Source organism: Colletotrichum destructivum, chromosome 6 (genome assembly GCF_034447905.1).
Source record: "Colletotrichum destructivum chromosome 6, complete sequence".
Classification (NCBI taxonomy): Eukaryota; Fungi; Ascomycota; class Sordariomycetes; order Glomerellales; family Glomerellaceae; genus Colletotrichum; species Colletotrichum destructivum.
In genome coordinates, this window is record NC_085901.1 from 778512 (window position 1) to 801138 (window position 22627).

General features: G+C 54.0%; 10 protein-coding genes across 10 annotated transcripts; 3 read left to right on the plus strand and 7 right to left on the minus strand.

Moving 5' to 3' along the window:
- Positions 1-452: 452 nt before the first annotated feature.
- Positions 453-2207, minus strand: CDEST_09413 (Putative molybdenum cofactor sulfurase, pyruvate kinase-like, insert domain superfamily). Its single transcript, XM_062925572.1, has 3 exons — positions 1922-2207; positions 841-1843; positions 453-783 (listed from the first exon to the last, which is right to left on the minus strand). Exons 1-3 carry the CDS (start codon positions 2087-2089, stop codon positions 779-781), a joined length of 1176 nt encoding a protein of 391 aa, XP_062781623.1. The 5' UTR covers positions 2090-2207; the 3' UTR covers positions 453-778.
- A 424-nt stretch (positions 2208-2631) lies between these two features.
- On the plus strand, positions 2632-4046 carry CDEST_09414 (Putative zn(2)Cys(6) fungal-type DNA-binding domain, fungal transcription factor). Its single transcript, XM_062925573.1, has one exon. It carries the CDS (start codon positions 2633-2635, stop codon positions 4043-4045), a length of 1413 nt encoding a protein of 470 aa, XP_062781624.1. The 5' UTR covers position 2632; the 3' UTR covers position 4046.
- A 1-nt stretch (position 4047) lies between these two features.
- Positions 4048-5764, minus strand: CDEST_09415 (Putative aldehyde dehydrogenase domain, aldehyde/histidinol dehydrogenase). Its single transcript, XM_062925574.1, has 3 exons — positions 5611-5764; positions 5160-5558; positions 4048-5101 (listed from the first exon to the last, which is right to left on the minus strand). The coding sequence occupies exons 1-3, from the start codon at positions 5736-5738 to the stop codon at positions 4123-4125; spliced, it is 1506 nt and encodes a 501-aa protein (XP_062781625.1). The 5' UTR covers positions 5739-5764; the 3' UTR covers positions 4048-4122.
- A 789-nt stretch (positions 5765-6553) lies between these two features.
- Positions 6554-7176, minus strand: CDEST_09416 (Putative YjgF/YER057c/UK114 family, RutC-like superfamily protein). Its single transcript, XM_062925575.1, has one exon. It carries the CDS (start codon positions 7134-7136, stop codon positions 6735-6737), a length of 402 nt encoding a protein of 133 aa, XP_062781626.1. The 5' UTR covers positions 7137-7176; the 3' UTR covers positions 6554-6734.
- Positions 7177-8347: 1171 nt separating this feature from the next.
- Positions 8348-9511, minus strand: CDEST_09417 (Putative alcohol dehydrogenase, zinc-type, GroES-like superfamily, NAD(P)-binding domain superfamily; the record flags this gene model as incomplete). Its single annotated transcript, XM_062925576.1, has 3 exons — positions 8348-8439; positions 8497-8592; positions 8659-9511. The coding sequence occupies 3 exons, from the start codon at positions 9509-9511 to the stop codon at positions 8348-8350; spliced, it is 1041 nt and encodes a 346-aa protein (XP_062781627.1).
- Positions 9512-10512: 1001 nt separating this feature from the next.
- Positions 10513-12161, minus strand: CDEST_09418 (Putative Ion channel regulatory protein, UNC-93; the record flags this gene model as incomplete). Its single annotated transcript, XM_062925577.1, has 4 exons — positions 10513-10694; positions 10750-11553; positions 11621-11974; positions 12038-12161. The coding sequence occupies 4 exons, from the start codon at positions 12159-12161 to the stop codon at positions 10513-10515; spliced, it is 1464 nt and encodes a 487-aa protein (XP_062781628.1).
- Positions 12162-12774: 613 nt separating this feature from the next.
- CDEST_09419 (Putative flavin monooxygenase, FAD/NAD(P)-binding domain superfamily) lies at positions 12775-14325 on the minus strand (the record flags this gene model as incomplete). Its single annotated transcript, XM_062925578.1, has 3 exons — positions 12775-13503; positions 13575-14136; positions 14189-14325. The coding sequence occupies 3 exons, from the start codon at positions 14323-14325 to the stop codon at positions 12775-12777; spliced, it is 1428 nt and encodes a 475-aa protein (XP_062781629.1).
- Positions 14326-15876: 1551 nt separating this feature from the next.
- CDEST_09420 (Putative extracellular membrane protein, CFEM) lies at positions 15877-17417 on the plus strand (the record flags this gene model as incomplete). Its single annotated transcript, XM_062925579.1, has 6 exons — positions 15877-15900; positions 15961-16096; positions 16160-16548; positions 16604-16986; positions 17031-17104; positions 17161-17417. 6 exons carry the CDS (start codon positions 15877-15879, stop codon positions 17415-17417), a joined length of 1263 nt encoding a protein of 420 aa, XP_062781630.1.
- Positions 17418-18892: 1475 nt separating this feature from the next.
- CDEST_09421 (uncharacterized protein) lies at positions 18893-20858 on the plus strand. Its single transcript, XM_062925580.1, has 3 exons — positions 18893-19175; positions 19258-19804; positions 19899-20858. Exon 2 carries the CDS (start codon positions 19365-19367, stop codon positions 19605-19607), a length of 243 nt encoding a protein of 80 aa, XP_062781631.1. The 5' UTR covers positions 18893-19175; positions 19258-19364; the 3' UTR covers positions 19608-19804; positions 19899-20858.
- Position 20859: 1 nt separating this feature from the next.
- Positions 20860-21869, minus strand: CDEST_09422 (uncharacterized protein; the record flags this gene model as incomplete). Its single annotated transcript, XM_062925581.1, has 2 exons — positions 20860-21116; positions 21300-21869. The coding sequence occupies 2 exons, from the start codon at positions 21867-21869 to the stop codon at positions 20934-20936; spliced, it is 753 nt and encodes a 250-aa protein (XP_062781632.1). The 3' UTR covers positions 20860-20933.
- Between the last annotated feature and the right edge of the window lie 758 nt (positions 21870-22627).

The window sequence follows — 22627 nt, forward strand, 5'->3', positions numbered from 1 at the left end:
CTTAGAAGAGTTCACACAGAGTGGTCCATTGCAACTTGCGAACTGCGTCCGACCATGCTACAACCGACTTGATATGCTTATGCTTGCGGACTTGGTGGGAATGCACCGCTCGCTTGGGCGGACTTGACAGAGTATCCCATTGAGTTTGAAACCCCAACACCCACCAGAGCTCTGCGAGAGCCACGATGCGAAAGCGAGGCCATGGATGAACGGCTTGGCAATCACCGGAGCTGTGCTGAGGGTGGATATCCCAAGAGTGGCTCTTCCACAAGCGGCTGCTAAGTAATATCGCATTGAGACTGCAGGGAGTAGGTAGACATGACGATCTTCTGCTGTCAGTCAGTGGGTGGATTTGTAAGTGCGCGGACGATTCGACCAACCGGACTTGCGGACGAGGCGGACTTGGCGGCTGCATCGACTGGCCCAACGCCGCTGGCCGGCGGACATCACAAGTCAAATTATATTGTATCAAGTGCTTAGAGTTTCGACGCTCCCCCATTCTCGTCACATCCCGAGAAGTGGAAGGGGTTCGAGGGTGGGTGATTTCTACCGTTTGCCAAACACCAATCCTATGATACTATGCATGTCTACGCTCACAAGCTAGGTTGCCACGCCCCCAATAACACTACTGCATTATACAAAGTCATCCGGCGTTCTGATTTAACCTGGCCGATAGCACTTTCTGGCAGATGAGACGTTGTCGGGGAATCCATCGATTCTGAACCTTGTCTTAGGTTCACTTGTCTGTCTGGCTAAGGCCGAAAGTCGTCAAATGAGGTCAGTCTGCAGCTTGTTAGCCTAAGCTCTTAAGTCCGGAGATAATTAAACGGCCAAAATCACCAAAAGTAGTCCTGTCAGGGTTGACGATAGTAACCCGGGCCCTCTCTCCGACAGTCAAGGTCTTCCCGACTGCTGACCCAAAGCAGAATCCGTAGCGGCCAAACACCGGGCTGTACTTGGCTCCTTTATCGACACGGCGGTCTTTGTTCAACTTCTTCCACACCGAGCCCCGATCGTCAGCTGCCGCCTTCCCCGTGTCGTAGTCGACGGTAATGCTCTGGCAGCGGTAGCAGTTGGAAGTCAGTGGCATCCGGACGCCGCCCTCGAATGTGAGCTCGCCCCAGAAGTCCTCCACGAACGGCGCGGACGCGCCCTTGACGACGATATTGGGCCGGAACTTCCGGACATCCATCTCGGCACCGCCCTCAAGACGAGAGGAAACCTGGGAATTGCTCGCCTCAGTGACCACGAGGTAGTGCCCGAGGTCGTTGAAGACAAGACGCTCCTCCCGGAACGCGAGGGATGGCACCAGGGCGCGGAGACGGCTCGTCCACTTGGCCTTCTTTAGTCCTCCGCGGCTGTTTGGAGCGAGGGATCCAAGGACGGCGCGCGACCCGTCGCCAATGTAGACCAAGCGTGTCTCGAACCCCAGGCGATCGGAGAACCAGGAGGCTAGCTCATCGCCCATGTCGTATGCCTTTGTCCGGCTAACGTGCAGGCTTACTTCGCATTCCTCAAGGCCCTCCAGTCCTGGCGATAGCGGAAATCGGATCTCGTCGTCTGTGTCGACTTTTTCATCTGCTGCTCTTTTGCCGAAGTCCGTCTCGCGGCCATGCCACTTCACCGCCACCTCGTTACTCTCGTTATGGACCAAAGTTTCGAACAGTGCAAGTTGGAGGCATCGGCCTATAAACAGCGTCTCGTACGTCTTCTCGGACGGATCGTTCTTGTCGCGATGAACTTTCTGAAGTGAAAATGTGCGGTCTCCGACCAAGCCGTGTTGCCCAACCCGTGCTTCTTGCAGCTCGCAGCCCCTGAGCCCCTTGACTGGATACACGTAGAGCTGTTTCCGGCGGATCACGACAATCGTCTCAGTCTGTTCATGTTTTTGGCCAAAAAAGGGGGAGAAAGTCGTTCATACCTGTGAGATCTCCAATGCGTCCCCGGCGGCCTGTGATCGAAAACGTCGCACTCTGAAGAGCAAAGCGGTGACTGTTGCGACCACCAAGACAACAGCAGCATTCACAGTCGTTAGTGGGTTGGTTGCAACGTGAACCTCCGTTAATGTCGTGTTCGTCAACGCGTCCATATCGAATTGGCCTGGGATCGAGCAATGGGCGCAAGAGAAAAGGTGCTGAGCCGGTGTTCAATGAATTTTAACAAACCTCAAGACTCCTGACGTTTTGTGCCCAGCTTCTGACGTGATGTCTGATCTGCAAGTTGGGGTTGGACTGGGCCCCTCACTCGGCAGTGGTTCCGGTCTGCAAGGAAAGCCTTCCGAGTCAGATCCGCTGAGCGCCAGTTCAGCTAAACCCCTTCGGGGAACAAGATGGACCAATATCCAGCATCCAGGATGTCTCGGGCTCCCGTTAGGTTACGTCGACCCGGACCAGATGGGGGATGCGAGCTGCTGCAATGGTTTCCCCCCGCACTACACCCACCACATGCCGAGGTGCTTATCGGAGAGGGGGCATACGTCCGAAGATACGAACCCTGATATCGGGTCGCATCAAACCTCTTTCTCATGAGGGTCTTATCTATCTCTCACCATCCAGAGCAAAGAGCAACTTGGCAGTGGCATGACATCAGGAAAGGTTGCCAGGGCATCTCGAACAACTAACTATAGGCCAGGATGGTCACCAACAGAATCAGGGTCGTCGAGGGGTCCTGCTGGCCCTGCAAGAAACGCCGCATCAAGTGTGACCTCACCAAGCCGTGTTGTGACCGGTGCTCCAAGATAGGCGCCCACTGCGACTTCAATGCCCGTCGCCTGAAATGGAACACGCGCCCGACGACCAAGGCGCCGGTCATCTACCAGATCGCAACGCGCGACGGGCAGCTCGCCGCCTCCCTTGCGTCCGACGAGAGGCGCGCTCTCGACTACTTCCACCACCGTCTCTGGCCTCTCCTTACGACCGCCCCGGAACCATGCGCCGCCCCGATTCTGCAGGCGCTCGAGCACCGTGTGGTGCTCCTCGCAACGTGCGTCATCGCCGACGCCCACCGCGTCCTCCAGGACGGGAGGAACAGCCGCAGCCTCCTCCGGCTGAAGCGGCTCGAGTGTCTTGCTGCGGTACGAGGAGAGATAGGCGGGGCCCAGATAGACACGGCGGATAAATCGTCGTTGATGACGCTCTTGTTGGCAGTTCTCCTTTTATACTTTCATGACGGCTTTCTCGAATGCGCACATGCTTCCTCCTCCTCCTCCTCCTCCTCTTTCTCTTCCTCAACCTCCTCAACCTCAACCTCTTCAACCTCGAGTCATCACGGAGGCGTGCGGGCCATCGTTGACAGCCTCGGAGGTATCCAGCCGGTTCTGGAGGCAAGTCACGAGTCTATCCACATGCTCCTCTCCGAGTTTGCATCGGCGGATCTCACGAGCATCATCCTGAAGGGCGGGAAGCCGTCATTCCCACCGGAGATTTGGGAAACCATAAACAAGAGATCCGTCTGGTGGGGGAGAGATATCCTGGGACGTTCTTCTCTGGCTTCGGTCTTCCAAGAAACGTCCCGCCTGGCATGGTATCTCGATGCAGTGAATACCGGAAGCGAACAACTTTCGATGGGAACCATCCTTAGTTTCGAGACGGCCTTGTCACCGATATACGCAAGAATCACAGACGCATGTATCGATGTTGTCCAAGGGGACTCTGAGCTCGAGAGTAACCATGCATTTACTCTGATCCGCGCATTTCAACACACGGCACTCATTTACATGTATCGAGCTGTATGCGGCCTGCCGGTCTCCCACTCTCTCGTTCAACAGCATGTGCTACCATGCTTGGAGTGTATTCTCGAGATCAAGCAACCGTCCAAGGTTCTCAACTGCGTCATATTTCCTCTGCTAGTTGCCGGGGCACACGTGCAGTCCCGAAGACATCGGAAGGCTGTCCTGGCATTGGTGCACGTCATTCGAGACACTGTCCGGTTTGCCTCATTCAGCTCCGTGAGCGACGTACTCTGCTCAATATGGAAAGCCGACGACGAGGAAGTGTCTTGGTTTCACATGTTCTCAGGACTCGGGCCGGACGCCATTGTGTTATGAAGTAGTGCTGAGTTTGTGGACGAAATGCCCCTTGGTCCTTGAGGAAAACAAAACCAATCATACGCGATAACACATGCCTACAAAACAAGACCCAGGTTGACATGCACAGCCTTCGTCTGCGTATAGGCAGCAAGACCGGCTTCACCCAGTTCGCGGCCGATGCCACTCTGCTTGACACCACCGAAGGGTACACGGATGTCAGAGTCGTTGGAGCTGTTGATCCAAACCATACCCGACTCCAGCCGGGCGGCGACGCGATGACATCTCTCAATGTCTCTCGAGAACAGCGCGGCACCGAGCCCATAGGATGTGTTGTTCGCCAGCGCCACCGCCTCTTCTTCCGTCTTGAATGGCGTGATGGCGACGAACGGCCCGAAGACTTCCTCCTGGAAGATTCTCATGTCTTTCTTGACGTCAGAGAAGACGGTGGGCTCGATGAAGAAGCCCTTCCCGTCACCGACGTTCTTGTAAGGGACACCGCCTGTCACCAGGCTGGCGCCCTCGTCCTTTCCAGCTTGGATGTAGCCCAGAATCTTGTCATACTGGGCCTTGGTGATCTGAGGGCCCTGGAACGTGTCGTCGTCAAAGGGGTTGCCGACCTTGTTCTCGAGACAGATCTTCTTGAAGCGGGCGACATAGTCTTGGTAGACCTCTTCCTGCACCAAAATCCTCGACGTGGACGTGCAAATCTGGCCTTGGTTGCTCATGATGCCGACGTGCCCCCACTTGGCGGCCTGGTCGAGATCGGCGTCCTTGAAGACCAAGAGAGGGGATTTGCCGCCCGTCTCCAGGGTGATGTTCTTGATGTTGACACTGGCAGTCTTCATGATTTGGCGTCCGGTTGCCGTGGAGCCGGTGAAGGCGACCTTGTCAACGTCGGTGTGGGAAACCAGTGCATTGCCCGTTTCCCTTCCAAGACCATTCACAATGTTGATGACGCCGGGGGGGAACCCGGCCTCCTTCACCAAGTTTGCGAAGTAAAGGACCGATAGTGGCGTCTGCTCGGCAGGCTTCAGAACGACAGTGTTGCCACACGCCAACGCGGGACCGAGCTTCCTGGGAGCAGGGTTAGCTTTGCCCCCCGACGATGTGAACCAAACGAAGAAGCACTTACCACGCCGCCATCATGATAGGATAGTTCCAGGGGATGATGGAAGCACATACCCCAACCGGCTGTTTCAACGTGTAGGCAAACTTCTGGGGAGTGGTGGGGATCGTCTCGCCGTGGATCTTGTCGGCCCAGCCGGCGTAGTAGCGGAGCGTGGCAACGGTCTCGGCGACGTCCTCGCCCAGGGCCACGTTGTAGGGTTTCCCGCCGTTCCACGTCTCTAGGGTCGCCAGAGCCGCTTCATGGGTCTCGACGAGGTCGGCGAGCTTGAACATGAGCCGACCGCGGTCGGTGCTGGAGATGTCTCCCCAGCCGGGGCCGTTGAGCGCCGCGCGGGCTGCTTTCACCGCCTTGTCGACATCGTCGGCCGACGCTGCTTCGACCGAGGCAATCTCAGATTCGTCGCTATCGGGTTATCAGCGACGGTAATCAGATGCGTGCCCGTCGCAGTCCATACCTTGGGTTTATGGCCGTGATCTTAGCGCTTCCGTTCCCCTTCACAAACTCGTTGTTAATGAAGAGGCCAGTGGGAAGGCTGATCTTGGTGCCGTTTGGGGCTGTGAGGTTCAAGACAGGAGCAGACATTTTGAGCAAGACTGTTCGGCATCAACTCTGGACACTTGGGGGATAACAAAATTAGGAATGGCGAGCATGCTAGCATGGGAAAGAGGGTGTTATTCAGAGCTGGGAGATAGCCCCTCAACTTATCTAATCTTCGTTTGGTACGGATCCATGCCGAGACATAGGTGGTAAGCATGCATGTCGATAAAGACCACCCCCCTCGATTTGACTCCAGAATTGCACAGGGCTGCCAGCGATAACTGTCTGTCTCCCGAAGAAGACAAAAGATGGGCCGCGGACAGGCAATCAAGAGTAACCTCGGAGCCGATGATAACCTTAAGACACACATACACACAGAGCAAAACACCCCCCCCCCCCCCCCCAACATTCTCTAACCCGCATATGCAAATGATTGAATATCTCGGGGGCGAAGCTAGCGAAGCTGATTCCTTGTAGCTGTAGATGTTGTGGGCACCCCAAGTGCGGAGATCATGTAGAGTGCCGAGTGGTCTCTTCCAAGATCTGTCCGAATCGGGTAACAGTTTGGACCACTTTCGCGGGGCTTGGAGAAAGGCATGCAATGTTGGACAGCGCACATTTGGGACTAGACCCGAAAGAGGAAAAGTGAGGCGAGGTGTTTTACAATGTTCTACACCGACTGCAGTAGACTATGGAGGCCAGAACTGCAGTACAACACGCATTGACAGAATGGACGCGGGAGAAATGCCCCAGTGGCAGGGCTTGGGAGTGTTCACAGTTTGATCCAGTCAGGGAAAAAGCCAGTAATAATTACTGTGTTCACAAGGATGTCGAGAGGTAGCGTCCAGAAAAAATAGGCTTCGGTCAGAAGGTATGTTCGAGTTCGGAAGCACGGGGGCTGGCTATTCATGGATCTATATCGTTATCCGGCTGCGGAGCACAGCGAAATGCTGCTAAAAGATCTTGCGATGGCAGATGCCAGAAGTAGTTCAGTCTTTGACAAGCCCTTATTTTTGTTCCAAGAACATGCAAAACGAGTTCTCAAGCGGGAATCGACGCCTCGACCTCAACCTCCACCTGCATGCCTTCCAGTCCAAGCTTTCCAATCTGTACACATGTCCAGATAGGCCGGTGGTTGGGAAACAGGCTTTTGAACTGCGCCGTCATGAGGTCGAAGCTTGCGTCCATGTCGATGTGGTAGGAGCGGACGGCGTAGATGTCATTAAACGATAGACGGGAGTCGACGGCTTGAAGGGCCTTCAGAACGTTGTCAAAGGCAAGGCTGATCTGCCTCTCAAGGTCGGCCGTGACTTTCCCATTCTCGTCCCAGCCGCCCTGGCCTGAAGTGCGGATTGTGTTTCCTAGTTTGACCGCCTGGGAGTAGTGGTACTGCTCGGCATTGGCCTCCGTTCCGGGGTAGTTGAAAAACTGGGCGGAAGGCATGATTCCAGATTGTGAAAGACGTTAATGTGTTGGTTTTGTGCTGATATACTGGTAGTCTTCAGCTTTATAAATGCCTGCTTGCGTCGAGAAAAGTATCTTGTAGAGCCTGCTACTTATCAACAAGTTCGATGTCAAGCTGATCAGTTATGAATGCTACGTGGCTTACACGACTTTCGAGAAAGTCTATGCGGGGCTTTGGGCTGATTAGCTGCAGGGAACATCTGAAAGGGACCATCATCGTCGATCTCTCTGTGTGTAATGGACGGGTTGCTTCCCTGTTGCTGGATGCAGATGCAGCTAACTTGAGTACATACTGTCTAAAGCTATGAGACTCACCGATGCGGGGTTGCCTGATGGGGGCGGCTTACATGTAACCTCATGTGCATGTGGTCCATCTTGTTGCCTGACTTGGAATAGCGCCCTCCCTGTTGATCCTGGGAAACGGGAAGAGTAGTCCTCGACCACACCGACTTCAAAAGTGACCAGGTGGATCCCTATCGACTGGCCTCAAGATGTAGGGAGGCTTCGGCCCTGCCAGAAAACTAATCAGGATACAAAGTTAGCTGGGATCGCAGTTGAGCATCCGAAAGAGATATCTGTTCCGTGTTCAACTCTTCGCTGGTAAATTTCCAGCGTTGTGACTAAAGAGGAATTTCCTCGTCACATCCAGCAAAGGTACTGTCTGTCATCATGGCGGCTTCAGAAACATCCTTTTGCGATGGCAATGGGATTTTGCAGAGTTTCGTGACACAGAGTATTGCCTTCGCATTCAAAATCAGCTGCAGTAAATCTCTACTTTGAGTTATTTCTGAGTTATGGTGGTGTTCGAATGCCATGGCTACGCCAGCGTGGGCCACAGCCTGGAGACGGTGCAGCCCAGTACCGCTGGAAGCTGCATGAACCGTCCAAGAGATGCTGTCAAACAATGCTTCAGCTGTCAATAAACATGTTAATATATACGTGTAATTACTCACATCCTATTCGGGAGATGTCTTCAGATTGACTAGAACCAACGATTGAGCCTACATTTGCCTCTGGCATGACACTTAAAAAACATCTTTTCTTACTTTCCACCTTGCCTTCGAGCCTGTCGATATGTTCCGAGCCTCAACAACCCTATCGTCACCCAGAGAAACGACATGTGAACGCCACTTGTGTAAGTAAAACCATCGATAGTTCATGGAACTGAAAGATGGGTAGCTACAGAGAGTTTAGTCGACATCAATGACGACCTTCAAGGCCCCGTGCTTAGAAGCTTCGCCAAATGTCTCGTAAGCCTTTTCCATGTCACCTAGTTTGAAGCCTCCAGCGCGTGTGAGTTAACGTTTTCACTGCAAGCAAGAGGCAGGGTCCGACCTACGGTGGGTAATCAATAGCGAAGGCTTCAACTTTCCAGACTGGACCAACTTCAACAGCATGGGCGTTGTGGCGGTGTCCACAAGTCTGGTCGTGATTGCTGCGTCATCTCAGTCAGCTTCAACGCACGAGCACGGTTCTCTCATAATTTCCGAGTTGCTCTCACCGATGTTCTTGTCCCAAAGATTCTGGAGATGGAGGTCCACCTTGGTTCCGTGCACACCCACGTTGGCCAAGACACCACCAGGGGCAAGCAAGCTCTGGCAGAGATCAAAAGTGGCTGGGATTCCGACTGCTTCAATGACGGAATCAGCACCTTTTCCCTCCGTCAAGGCCTTGACCTTGGCAACAGCATCGGCCTCCGCGCTGTTGATCGTGTCGGTTGCGCCAAACTGCCGCGCCACCTCGAGCCTCTTGGCATCCAAGTCGATAGCAATGACCTGAGACGGCGAGTACATCTGTGCGGTGATGATGGCCGCCAGTCCAACGGGTCCGGAGCCCACAATGACTACCGTGCCGCCGGGCTGCACCTTTCCATTGAGTACACCGCATTCGAGGCCGGTGGGGAAGATGTCGCTCAGCATCACCAACGCCGCGTCGTCAGCACCGTCAGGGATCAGATGGAGGCTTGATTCGGCATGGGGAATACGGACGTACTCGGCCTGGGTGCCATCAATGGTGTTTCCGAGGATCCATCCCCCCGACGTGCAGTGGCTGTACATCCCCCTGCGGCAGTACTCGCAAGTCGCGCAACTGGAGATGCAAGAGATCAGGACGCGGTCGCCTTGTTTGAAGCGGGATACCGAGGTTCCAGTGGAATGGATGATTCCAACGCCCTCATGGCCCAGAGTTCTTCCTGGTTGGCAGGTTGCAACGTCGCCTTTGCGGATGTGAAGGTCTGTACCGCAAATAGTGGTTTTAGTGACTTTAACAATGGCATCGGTGGGGGATGCTAATGATGGAAGCGGTTTTTCCCGCAAGGATACTGAGTTGAGGCTATCATAGACAAGGGCTCTCATTGTTGAAAGATGTCGCGGAGCTACTGGGCTGGCCTAAGTCGTCCTTGTGTGTGTCAACAGCGTGGAGACAGCCGATAGCTTGTCTGTAGCACCCCGACTGGGACGTATCTATCTCTATTTCCGAAGCCGAAAGAAGTTCGTTGTTTCTGAGATTGCCGCTATGGTGTTTTGTGCGAAATATTCGCTTATAGTGGCAGATTCCGTGAAATGATGGCTCAGCCTGAGTTGTCGTGGGAGCAAGAATGGAGATTGAAATTCTTATTCCTAGGGTACAAGGGATATTATAGGCACAACTGTGAGGGGTCACGGACAGCAAATAAATGTGATGGTAACTTTCAGACCCCGTTGGTAGCGAGGCAAGCAAGAGACTGTGGTCTGACATGCCGTGACGTCTGGGATGCACTGAGGGGATGTTGCCTGCAGATGAGGGGAAACCAACATCTGATTGTGAAGGTCTGGTTCGTCTCGGTATTTTCGGGGAGAAGTACCAAGCTTTCAAACCGACTGGTATGCGATTGTTCTTGATCGATTGGTTCTGGCCACGGGGGAGTTGGAGGAGTTTCAACCGAGTTGCGGATCCGCACAAACCACGCGGATCCGCTCCCACTAGTCATTGCCAAAAGTATTCCCCTAGTCAAACTCAACAACACTTAACAGGTATTCCGTGTTTTTGAGAAGAAAATATTGATTGTTACGGTACAAGGTCTGGATATGGACGCTGCCATCGTTTCACACGGATCTGAGGCTTGATTACAGGCGTGGACGATGAACGTATCGCATCAGCTAGCTGCCTACTAACAACGAGAAGCAGATATAAACCAAGCAACGGCAATCCAACAAGCATGATGAGCTCGGTCGTCTCGCGGTTTCAGAGAGAGTCAGAAATTAAAATCCAGACTCGCCTATTCAGATGTCCAATCATGATTGGTGGTCAAAGGTTGTGTTGAAAATGTAGATTAGGGGGTGGGTATCTTAGTTGCTGTATACCAGTCTAATAACAATTACATCTTCGCGTCTCTTCCGAGACCTGTCTGGCCAATGGCAAACTCCTTCCTCTCGTCAGAAGACAACCTTGTCTCGGCGATCTCACCCGTCTGCGACTGCTCTTCAACGGTTGCAATCTGGTCTTCCTCGATGGGGACATGGTCTCTGACAACAAGCCACGTGGGGTAGACGGCCAAAACTGCACTGAGTTAGCAACTGTTTCCATCGGTACTCGGAGGTCGACCAGAACTTACCCAAAAGAGCAGTGTTAATAGCCAACGGAACTCGTCCTCCCTTCCACTTCTGGGTGTTGATGCCGAACGAAATGGCCTGAGAGAAGCTCTCCTGGCCTCGCAAGATGCCCGAGAAGCGCGCGAGCTCGGAGATGTTGTCCGTCTTGGTGGCCAAGAGGTAGTACAGCCAGTTCTGGAGCGCTTGGCGGGCAAAGTCCCACAGCAGGAGCACGAAGAAGCCCTCAACGAAGCCCTTATCCTCCCAGTCATAGGCGGGGGGGTTGCGAGTGTACTTCTCCTGGATGACCCAACCGTAAACCCAGGCGATAACGTGCCACGCGATGACGTAGTAGAAGCCGATATTGATGCGCTTCTTGACGCTGAACTTCTTGTGGTCTAGGAGCATGCTGATGATCTGCGACGAGAGGAGGGTGCCAAAGTTGCTGACGAAGCCGATGAGGGCGCGGGCGCGGACGCCGAAGTAGTACGACTGGAAGTTTCCGCTGTACTGGTTGAAGTAGGCGGCCCAGAAGATCGGTAGAAGGAGGAGGACGTCCTTTCGCATCGAGACGCGGAGCAGCGCTTGAAACTCGGCCTTGAAGGATTTCTCGGCCTTGATGATGACCTTGCTGCCATCGGAGCGTTGGACCTTCTCGGGAGGAGAGAGAGCAAGGGCGAGAGGGACACTCATGCATTGGAGCGCAATGAAGACCAGGTAGGTCTGGGAACCGACCTTACCCTTCGTCTTCGCGGCGGCATTGTTGTTCAGGGCCAAGACGATGGCACCGCCAACAAGAGGGCCACCCGTTCTGAACCAAAGCCAGACTGTGATAATTACGGCGTCAGTCTCTCTCCGTGTTTGGTTCTTTGACAGTTCATTTGGACGACTTACTGTTCATGTATTTGCCGCGCTTTGATGGCTCGGGGTACCCGAGGGCTACGGCGCCTTCGGACGCCCAGAAGAGGCCTGCAGAGATTCCGCAGGCGGCCGCTCCAACAAGGACGAACCAGACGTTGCCGAAGCGGTTGTTGGTGTAGAGACCGGCCGAGTAAAGGGGGTAACCAACGGCGCCCAACAGAAGCGTCCACGAGAGCCCGATGCGGTTTGCGATGGGCCCACCGAAAAGGCAGAGGAAGCCCATGAGCCCGAACACGAGGGCGTTGGCGGCGTTGACGAGGAACGGTTCCTGGGCTCCGCCTGCGCCGAGGGCGTTCATTGCGTTCCACAGGCCGGGGGCCATGAAGCCTGACGAGGGCGTTAGTTGTCATCACAAGAAGCTGAAACGGCGGCCGGGAAAGATAAACATACCGACTCCTCCGATCACGAAGGCATTGAAGAGGGTGCTGTGATACCACACACGCTTGACAGCCGCCTCCTCGGAGACCACGTCCTGGACGTCTGCAGGCGCAGACTTGGGTGATTCTTCAGCCATGATTGACAATGGGTGGTTCGAAGTTGCCCGGGCACAGATACACACACACACACACACAGACACACTCGACAGTTTGCACCGAGAACGAACTTGTTTCCAGCTATATAATAATTTCTTTCTACTTCGACTTCCACCGCCAGAGCAGCTGGTCTAGAGCCGGCGAGAATCAAAAGTCCCTGCAGATTTTCACCGCGGGATGAACTCCTCATTCCTCTAGCAAATGACGGAATCTATTAGTGTAACGTTGAATCCACCCCTTGAACAGAAGGCGAACATCTCATTCGGCACTCGTCGACGGCGATCCACCAGAAAGCGGGTGTGTTGCCGACCGTCGGCCTCTCTCCGTCGGGAAACTGACCGGGAAGACGGAGAACATTGGGTATAGCACGCAGAAACCGATCAAAAACGATCTCGCGTAGGATTTCAGTGGCTTGGCGGAGGGCTTGGAAGCGAAAAAGCCTCTCTTCGCCATCGAATTGCGTCTGAAGTCCAACAGCGCCATCATCAGCCCCCCGTCTCATGTCATTTGCGCCAAGCTGTCTCGACTCTCTTTTCAAGCCCCCCCCCCCCCCAACCCCTCCTTGCAAGACGGAACTCGCTGTTACAACCTGGATTACAGCTTAGCCTGGATCTGCTTCTTTTCTTCCTTCTCCTTCAGTTCCCTCCACCATTTCTGCTTCAGCGCCAACACGCCGAAACCAAGCAACGCCCAGTCGTCCTGCCACGCGGGCAACTCGTACGCATCGGTGCCCGGCGCGGGTGGCCCAGCAACACCGCGCAGAAACTCGAAATACTCCTTGAAATCCGGCTTGATCTCGTGGAACTGCGATGTGGGCCCCTTGTACTGCAGCCGCTTCACCTCCCACTCGTCCTGCTCGCGCGGCGAGGGCAGCCCGCCGCCCCGGTTGGCGTAGTAGCGCGCCACCGCGACGGCCTGGTACTCGTACACGCGGAACGAGAGCGCCCCCTTGACCTGTCCGACGATCGTGAGCGACGGGTCTGTGACGTTGAAGACGTGCTGGTAGAAACCCGAGAGGCGGCCGCTGGGCGTCACGGGGTCCGGACGCAGGAACGGGTAGGACAGGCGGTACCCCGTGCCGAAGTGGACCTTTTCTATACCGTCGGCCTCCGTGCCGTCCGCGAAGGTCACTTTGATGAGCCGGTCCGGGCCCACGGAGACTCGCGTGATCTGGGGCTTCCTCACCACGTTCGGAAGCTCCCATGCGTCTTTCAGGATTTCGTTGTAGCCCCGCTGTGAGAGGTAAAGAGGGCCAGAGACGATGTTGTGGATTTCGGAAACCGTGTCCGAAGCAGAGACGTTGCCGCCGACCACAACAACTTTCTAAAGCACAGGTTTTGTTGTCAGAGATTGTGGCTGTGGCCTAGTCACGGCAAAACCGAGTGAAATCTCACCTTGTTCACGTAGTCTTCCGGGGATCTGTATGCTTTGGAATGCTCGAATCTCTGCGGCAAGGCAGCAGACGTCTCCTTCAGGCCCGGTATGTTCGGCACATACGGCACACCGTAATGGGCGGTGGCCACGACGACCGCATCAAAGGTATCTTGCCACCAGTAGTCTCTCTTCTCGTGCTTGAGGTAGTGCTGGGTCTTCCTCAGCGTCAGCTGCCACTGCTTGCCGACCTTTTCGACGCGCTCGACGTGCGTGTTGAAAGTAAATAGGTGCGAGAAGGGCTCCGCGATCTCTTCGATGTACCCCGCGACCTGCGCGTGAGGATGCGTCGGGTTGCCCTTGCCGAAGCGACCGATGGACGTGGCCGAGTTTACCGACGGGAAGGGCTTATAGGTGAAGGCCATGACTTGGGATCCCACATTGCTGTCCAGAGACGGGTAGAGGCCGGTTCGAGCGGTGACGTTCTCGGCAGCGGGCGGTGTTGACTGCGGGAGCGTTGCTGGTATCTCTCTCACAGGCTGGCTTGAAAAGGGCGAAAAGGGCTCTGGCTCCTCATCATATATCCTGAACTGCCGCATCAACACCGCGTTCTCGTTTCGAGAGAGTCGCCACTTACCATGTCCCGCCAATTCGCTCTCTTCTGTCGAAAAGCTGGATCCGATCAAACGTGTTTTCTTCGCTGAGGGCCTTGACTGCCGAGATGCCAGACGGACCAGCGCCGATGACGGCAATGCTAGAGTATCGCGGGGCCATGTTTTGTTTTTGTTTTTGTTTTTTTGAGTGGAAAGAACAGGAGTAAACTTAATTCACCTATGAGTGAGGTTTGAATCATCCTGAGCCTGCCTTCGCCAAGGTGAGAAGCATATATAAGCCGTGTATCTCTGACGAATTGGTACTGCAGATGACGTGCTTGCACTACCTGCTGAAGATGGTAGAATCGGCGGCAGTTCCACCAGAGCGCATGCTTATTTATGCCTTTTCATTTCTGTGAGGACGTTGACGATTCATGTATATTGTAATCGCCGGGCTTGGGCTTCACCCGCGATGTCTCAACTTATGCGCGTAAATTGCCGTGTTGTAAGAGTTATCGGTCTCGTCTGACAGCCAAGACCAAAGGATATGCAGTGACAGTTCGGTTCGCCAAGCACTGGTCTTATCTTTGAAGTCGTCTATCAACCACAGGGCCAGGTGGAGTGTTCACCGGTGGTGCACTTTGCGCGATGCAGTCCGCCGATGGCGCCACAGGATGCAAGCACGCGCTTTCTGGGGTACTACTAGTCCATATCAACCTTGACAATATTTGACGACGGAAAAACATCCAACGGACTTTGTCTTTTATGTTACCTGGTAACCTTATCGCTTACTTCGAGAGACCAGCCATCATGAGTCTTTTGTTTCCCCTCCAGCAATCGACCCGGGCGATGATATCAAAACGCAGGAGAATTGTTGGGGATGGACTTCTGCTACACTACGAATTTCGTTCTCGCTAGCTCGAGCGGAATGCAGTCCCCACGTCCGTTTTCGAAAAAGGATGAGTCTTCCTACGTTGTTGCACAAGAAACTGAGGAAGGTAGAAGACGACTTAGTTGTATTGGCTTTGGAATTCAAGGCATGTTGCTCTTGTGTGCATGTGAAGTCTTGCTCCCTCAGAAACCAACAGGAAGCACAGTCAAGGGTCATCCCAATCTCACCAATCAGCCAAGTGCATGCGGCTCAACAGCTGTAGTGGTGTTAACAACAAAATGGTGGATTTCTTTCTTATGCATGTTGATATTACCATCCTTCTAGTTCTAAGCTATGAGGCTTCTACGTTAAACCCAATTCGAATTGTCGACGACAAAGAAAACTCCAACACACACAGTTCTTCTAGTTGCCACTCCGTTCGCAGTAAGGCTCAAGTCTAGGCTCGGTGGCTTCTGTCCGTATTTTCCTCTCATGCATAGCGCCACCTTTGCACTAGCCCATAGAATGCCTACTGTCTTTGGGCTCCAGGCTCCTCGAAACCTTGTTTTCGGACTAGTCATAGTTGAAAGTTGCAAGCAGCGGCTTTTCATTGATAATGCTTGTGTGTGTCCAGTTTAGTCGCTATCATTGCATGCCCACTGCTATTCCCCATTTCCACACCCACCATGCTTCGTTGATTCTCTCAAAACATCACACAAAACACACACGCCAACTTTGGGACCGAATTCGATCAACAAATTTTCTTACCGAACGGTTGGTTGACTAGCCAGGATGAGGATGCTCCACTTGTTTATTGCTCTGCAATACGGCTTTGGCACTACGATTGCTGCAGTTCCCACCATGTCCGGCTACCCTCTATGCGCGGTAAGCATTCATTAGATATCATTGAATATTCCTCTTGGCTGACCATATGTGAGAATCTAGACGGATTGCATTGCTGAAGCTCTGCCGCAATCCTCTTGCATAGGAGAGGACCTAGCTTGTCTCTGTGCAGACGTTAGATTTAACGGACAAGTTGAGGCGTGTGTGACTGCTGCTTGTACTGTCAAAGAGAGTCTCAGTAAGTATCTGGTTTGCCTGAATGGGAGTTGTCTCAGCCGCTGCTGACCGTAGCAAAACAAAGTTGTCGCCAACACGACGTGGACGAGTTGCGGGTTTCCGCTTGCCGACAACACGGCCCTTCCGCGGTTTCTCGCCGGTTTTCTCTTCTTATTGCCTGCTCTGTTTATCCTGGCTCGTCTGTTGAACAAGAAAATCAATCCATCTCCGTGGGGCGCCGATGACACTTGCATCATGTTTGCATTCGTACGTTGGGCACGCATCTTCAACTTTCATTACCCTAACACTAGTCAGGCATTCACACTCGCCATGATGCCTATGATTTACCGCCGTGAGTCTAGCATACCTGTTACAACCAAGCTATTTTCCACTGACCAAGGATCAGTTTTGGCTCTTGGACTCGGCAAGGATATATGGACACTGCAGCCGCACGAAATCATTGACTTTCTCAAGGTGAATGGTTTTACCCGAGACTCGAGTGACTTCCTACCTGCTAATCGTTGTGTAGATCCTGTTTGTGACCGAACTGGTTTACACAACAACTATCGCGTTGATCAAAGCCTCAATACTGTTCTTTTTTCTCCGCATCTTTCCATCTATGCTATTCCGCAAGGCCGTATGGGCCACGCTGGGGTTGAACGCTGCATCCGCCCTGGTGTATTTTATTCTCATTTTTGTTCAGTGCCGTCCGTTGTCAGTTTACTGGCTCGGATGGGACGGCGAACACCCAGGCGTTTGCGTGAACTTTGATGTACTGGTTCTGTGGCATGCCGGCTTCAACATTCTTTTGGATGTCTGGATGCTTATCTTACCACTGACACAGCTATACAAGCTCAACTTCGGACTGAAGAGAAAGATTGGAGTCATGTTGATATTCAGTGTGGGGATCTTGTAAGCCTTTCGTAACTGAAGACTTTTACCACTCAACTAACCAGAAGAAGCCTCACCGCAGTCACTTGTATTCGGGTTCCTACTTTGATTCATTACGCGACCGTCAACAATATCACCTGTAGGCAGTGTCCGTCTCTTTGGTCTGACTACACCTGAAGACTAATTTTCTTGTAGCCGAGGCTCTGTGGGTGTACGTTTGGACCCTAGCCGAGCTTGATGTCGGGGTTTCGGTGGCCTGCATGCCTGCCGCTGGCCAGCTCCTGAGAAGACTGTTTGGCAAAGTGGACAGAGGCACTGAAAATTCGGGGTCGCCTGTCCTCTCGGCTCCCACGTCAGAGATGGCTGCTTCGCCCAAAAAAAGCTCAGAAGTTCGGGATATCTTGCTTAGTTCATCGGCAAAATCGGTTTCGACGCAGAGAGGAAAAGTGTAATGGAACCCACTCGACTGGGCTTTGTAGCTGAAAAGCCCATATTCAACGGTGTTTCGGCATCGGTAATGGACCTTCCGAGCGTAGTTGTACACAGCGCGGATGGAACAGCGACCTATTTCTGCGCAGCCACTCGTTATCTCCAATCGCGTCACAAAGGTAGCAACTTCCACCGATGTGCGGTCTCTATGTTCGTCCCAACGTCTTTGGAGGAAAAGCTTGACGAAAGTCGCCGACAACGTTGTAAAGCCTCAAGCTTCGGGACGGGAGGGTGGGTGGGGGGGGAGACATTAGGCCGGTGGGCCGTCGTCCATCGGCAGACTTCGGGATAGCGATGCCCCGTCAACACGTGGCCGCCCGAACCGACATGACCCGCTGCAGGCGTCGTTAGCGGCGTCGACCCGGGCCCGCGGGAGGCGGGGCGTCGCCGCTTTGAAGCCAACAGTCGAAGGATATTATCTTGAAGTCTCTTGAGGGGGGGGGGGAGGGGGGGGGAGTAGACAGTTACGGCTCACTGGCTCGCGTCAGTTGAATGGAAGACAGTGAACCTCGACAGGCTGTCATTAATAGGGCACACAACAAGACAACAGGTCTTCTGGACACGGCCTTGGAGCAGTTGCGTGTAAAGAGGCCCTGCGCTGCCAAACAAAAGTCAAAACCGAACGATGCGGCCTATCGTTGCCAGGGTTTCTTCCCATTTGTCGTGAAATTGCTTTCAGTGGTCTGTCTGCGCCGTTGCGGTTGGGCCATCAGCGCTAGGGGGGCGGACACTTTCACATGCGTCATACATCCCCCCCCCCCTGTCGACGCATGCTCTGGTTGTCCATCAACACCGTCAACCCCCCCCTCATCCGTCCTCCTGGAGCGAGACAGACACAACCGGGGGGGGGGGGGGGAGACCATTAAGACCAAGCTGGACCCAGAGCCAAGAACAACCCCCTCAAGTCTTGTGGTCACGGCTCGACACTAGGAGAAACGTGAAGGAGTGCGGTGTGCGAGGGTCAGTCGGCGAGGCCCGAGGACTGCGGGCTCCACCCCGGGACGTTGTCTAGTTTTCATTAGGCAGTTCTCACGGCAAAGACGGGGCTCCATAAAAGTCAGGCCACCTTCGACGGCCGACCCCATCCGCTCTTGAATCATCCCTCCTTTGTACAGTACCATAGCATGTAGTCACCACTTGGCGGGTTGGTTGCCGCCTCGTGGAATTGTAACGTGGTAACTTGGTAACTGAAAAAAGGCGAACTCGTCATCTGCTGCTGCTAAGAAACACCCGGCAATGAGCACGAGTTATACCGTGACAACTTAACCCCCCGCGTACGAAGCAAATGACGGGGGGCTGTAGGCGCAACTCGGCAAGATGCCCTGCTGTTTTTTGCCCGTACCAACCCGTCCAAGTCCGAGTGTGCGTGTGCCCGTCCGAAGGTGTCCACCTTGCCGCCGGGCCGCTGTCGGTGAGGTAATCCGACCTGGGGGAGAGGTTCCCAAAAGGGTCTTTCAGGTATCATCCCCGGGTTCTCTCTTTGTCAAGTGACTTTCACCCGGTTCCCTCCTCCGCCGCGCCCAAACTTCTCTCCTACAACCTGGGTTTTTTCTTCTTCTCTGCTTTTTCTTTCCCTTTCTCTTGCATTGTTCATGACCTTTCTTTTCCTTTTCCAGCAGCGGCACAGTCTTCTCTCTTTTCCCCTCTCTCGTTTCGACAGATCAATCAGCTAGACTCAGGTCATCACATCGATACCAGTCAAATTAACAACCCAACAAACCGTAAGCCGCAATGACCCCTCGGCTCTCATTCAGGCCAAGGCACCCCGCGATGCGTCCGCTGACCGATCCGGCTTGACTCAAGATCCCAAAAGTACAGAAGAATCCGCGATACAGAAGCGAAACACCGAGAAACGGCAGAAGCGGCCATACAACCAAGAGACGACAGGCCACACGATCACAACCGCCAACATGGTCCTCATCACGCGCGCCATCTCCCTCACAAACTTCCTCGTCGCCTCCTCCGCGCTCGGCTTCCAGGTCTTCGTCCTGTACCCCTGGCACGAGCAGCTTTCGCACGACTTCGAGGAGCTCAAGAAGGAGCACCTCCGCGTCCTCGACTACGTCAAGGGCGTCGACGCTGGTTTGAGAAAGGGGCAGGGCGGCGCCCCCGCAGGGGAGTCGATTCTGGAGCGCCTGGGGTGCAAGCGGTAGATCCTTCGCCGTCCCGGCAACGGTCATCAATCGGAACCTTCTTTTCCGTTGGTCCCCCGTTTCTTTTCTCTCTATTTTTCTTGTCTGGATGGAAGGTTGATCGGGTTTGGTCTATCCTTTCCATCTTTGTCCTTCATTTGTACGATTGCATACGATACTCCCGAGGCGCAGAAAACCAAAAGACCTTATACCCTGTTGTCCTGCAGAACCGCCATGATCTTGTGTTTCTTGTTTCAACCTTGCGCCGAATTTGAATTCTCTGGTGACCAGGTCTGACTTGAACCCCTCAAGTTTTGGGAAACGGATAACGTTTACATGGAACCCGACAGCTCTTTTGCCCCTCGAGGTGTTGCGAGCGCACTGAATGAAGAAGGCGATCAGGAATGACTTCTGATGGCACTTGGCATTCCTACTGGAATTGCCGTCTCACCCAGTGGCCTTCTCAATACAGCTGCTCGACTTAACGTTGGTCTTGGGACATTGGCAGATGATCAGACATGCCCGCTTCATCGGCAGATCGAAGCATCGGAGCCCGCTCCGGAGTCTGAACCGAGAAAGCGATATCGGCACAACTGACCCCCACTATCACCCTGTATCTCAACTTACCTTACCATCTATATCCCAGCGGCCGCTTATTTGACGTCTCCATTTCAAGCAATTGCTGGCGTTCCATTCCTGGCCACTACCACTGAAAGACCTTGTCGTCTTTGACCTCGTTTAACCAGTCCTCTTCTCTCGCCACGCCAAACATACACGCGCACATGATGGTCTCATCTCACATGAGTGCTACATCTGGTCAACTTGAAGGCGCCACCTTCGTCCAAGTGAAGCAAAGAAACACTCAGATACTCTGGAGCGACGTGTGATCGTGATCCTCTGATTGCTGGTGTCAGACGTCGTCAGATACTGGGTGAGTTGTAGATTCTTGTTCTCGTCTCAAAGTGACCTTCACCTTGAATTAAACCGAGGAAATGGATCGAGAGATTCAACCTCATACCGGCCATTGTATTGTGCATCTTTATCTTATCCGATGCCACCACTTGTAGCTCTCACTGTCTGAAGTACGTAGGGTATTGCGAATTCCAAATGCTCGACTCCGTTCCTATCACTCTCTTCGTCCGATCTGGGCCCCTTTCATTCCTGTCTCGGTACCATATCGTGTTATCTGTACTTCGGGCCATTCCTGCCCTTTTCACTTCCGTCACAGCTAGCTGTTGGGACGCCATCTCTCTCTCCATCTCCCACCTTCGCTGCGAGGAGGCTCAGTGCTAGTTGGTTGCAAAGGAAGAATGAGAAAGAAAACGCCCGATGAATGCGAGGACGGGCTCAGACGTAGCTCTCTTGCTCGGCGGGCCAGGTCCCGATCCAGGCCACGAGAAAGATGAGTAGCCACATGATGAGCCAGGTGGCGTGGCCACCGGCGGATCCCAGACCGAAGAAGCTTCCGATGAGAAGAGCGGCGTGGATGAAGGCCGTGACGAGCAGGAAGACGTCGAAGTGCCAGCGTCCCTAGAAGCAAAAAGGCAGGAATCAGTCAGCGATAGTCCTGTCCCTCCCCCAAACGATGAAATGATCAATGGGGTTGTTCTCCCCTCCTCCTCCCCCTCCTCCTCCTCCTCCTCCTCCTCCTCCTCCCCACCACAACCCCCAATGGTTCATATCATGATTTGTGGTACATGGAAGCTCACTCACCACCATGACGCTGAGAACCTTGCGGCGACCCTCAGCTTGGCCGATGACGGCGAGGCACCAGGCGATGAAGAAGAAGCCGATGACGCCGAGGATGATGCCGATGATGAAGCCGGCGACGCGGGCATGGATGATGTCGCGTACGACGCCGATGACGGACATGGCGGTGCGGATGCCGAGGATGACGTACATGCAGATGCGGCGGAAGAGGACGGCCTTGTCGGCGGTCTTGAGGCTGTAGGCCTCCCACGAGAAGGACCAGCAGCCGCGCATGTTGGGGCACATTCGGTCCTTGAGGCTGCCTCCGCCTCCTTGGGCCTGGGCCTGGGTGGCAGAGGCGGCGGCGGTGGCGGCGCCCTGGTGGTCGGTTTGGGCCATGGTCTGATATCCAACGATGGTCTGGTGGTGTCCGAGGATCGGGAGGGCGCTCTCGTGGTCGGAGGGGTCGGAGGACCAGTAAGAGGCGATCGAGTGCGTGTCGTAGACGCGGGTCAAGTCGCTGGTGTCGCCGTAGAAGAGGCTGGGATCGGTGCTGGGGACCGGGGGCATTATGAGCTGCGAGGAGTACGACATGTCTTTATATGCCGGGGTCCAGGATGGGGGGGCCGAACTGATAAGCGAGATGGGCTATTATTCGTTGCCTGGTTCGACACGGGTATTTTGGAACGTGGCACAAGCCAAGAGGTTTGGGGAATTGCTTCGTACCACCAGACGGGATTCGGTTGGTTTGGATGTAAGGGTGGGAAGGGGGCGAATCGTGGTGCAACAACAGGGGGAGGAGGCTTGCTAGCTTCGTCCAGGGAAGGCTGCTGCGAGATTTTCTATCTATTTTCATTCTGTTTGTTTCGTTATGGCTTCGACGGTTGCTTCCATGAGGGGCTCCTCGGAACAGGGCAGGTGCAAATAGTTGACTGAGTTGCTCCCGCTGCTCCAGGCTGTCTGGCGATGTCATGACGACTAAGCAGGGTTGTTGTGAGTTGAGAGAGTTAAGCGCGAGGTTGCCAGGCTGGAGGGAACTCACTGCGCAACTTGGAACTTGGCAGGATTTCTTTGACATCCTCTTGCAGAGCCAGGGTCTGTTAGGCACCAGCAGTGATTGTCAGTCACAGCAAGTCAACAAAGTTAACTATGTGTTATCAGGAACATGGAGTTGCACAAAATTAGATTCATCCTCTGCTGACATGGTCTGGGGCTGAGACAGGCTTGTTTGTCTTCATCTCTAAACAGAGTCCACATCAACCAAGACCACAACTTGATCACCGCCAACAGTATTTAAGCTTAATCATGTCTCGCAATAGAAAACGCTGTGTCTCAAGGCCAAACCACTTGCT

Excerpts from the sequence above, each read along its gene's own strand:
- CDEST_09413 (XM_062925572.1), bottom strand. The coding sequence starts at position 2,089 with ATGGACGCGTTGACGAACACGACATTAACGGAGGTTCACGTTGCAACC. Across the intron at positions 1,844-1,921 it reads ACGCATTGGAGATCTCACAG|CTCTACGTGTATCCAGTCAA; the intron begins GTATGAACGACT and ends CGCCGGAAACAG.
- CDEST_09414 (XM_062925573.1), top strand. The coding sequence starts at position 2,633 with ATGGTCACCAACAGAATCAGGGTCGTCGAGGGGTCCTGCTGGCCCTGC.
- CDEST_09415 (XM_062925574.1), bottom strand. The coding sequence starts at position 5,738 with ATGTCTGCTCCTGTCTTGAACCTCACAGCCCCAAACGGCACCAAGATC. Across the intron at positions 5,559-5,610 it reads ATCACGGCCATAAACCCAAG|CGACGAATCTGAGATTGCCT; the intron begins GTATGGACTGCG and ends ATAACCCGATAG. Across the intron at positions 5,102-5,159 it reads CCTATCATGATGGCGGCGTG|GAAGCTCGGTCCCGCGTTGG; the intron begins GTAAGTGCTTCT and ends CCCTGCTCCCAG.
- CDEST_09416 (XM_062925575.1), bottom strand. The coding sequence starts at position 7,136 with ATGCCTTCCGCCCAGTTTTTCAACTACCCCGGAACGGAGGCCAATGCC.
- CDEST_09421 (XM_062925580.1), top strand. The coding sequence starts at position 19,365 with ATGGTCCTCATCACGCGCGCCATCTCCCTCACAAACTTCCTCGTCGCC.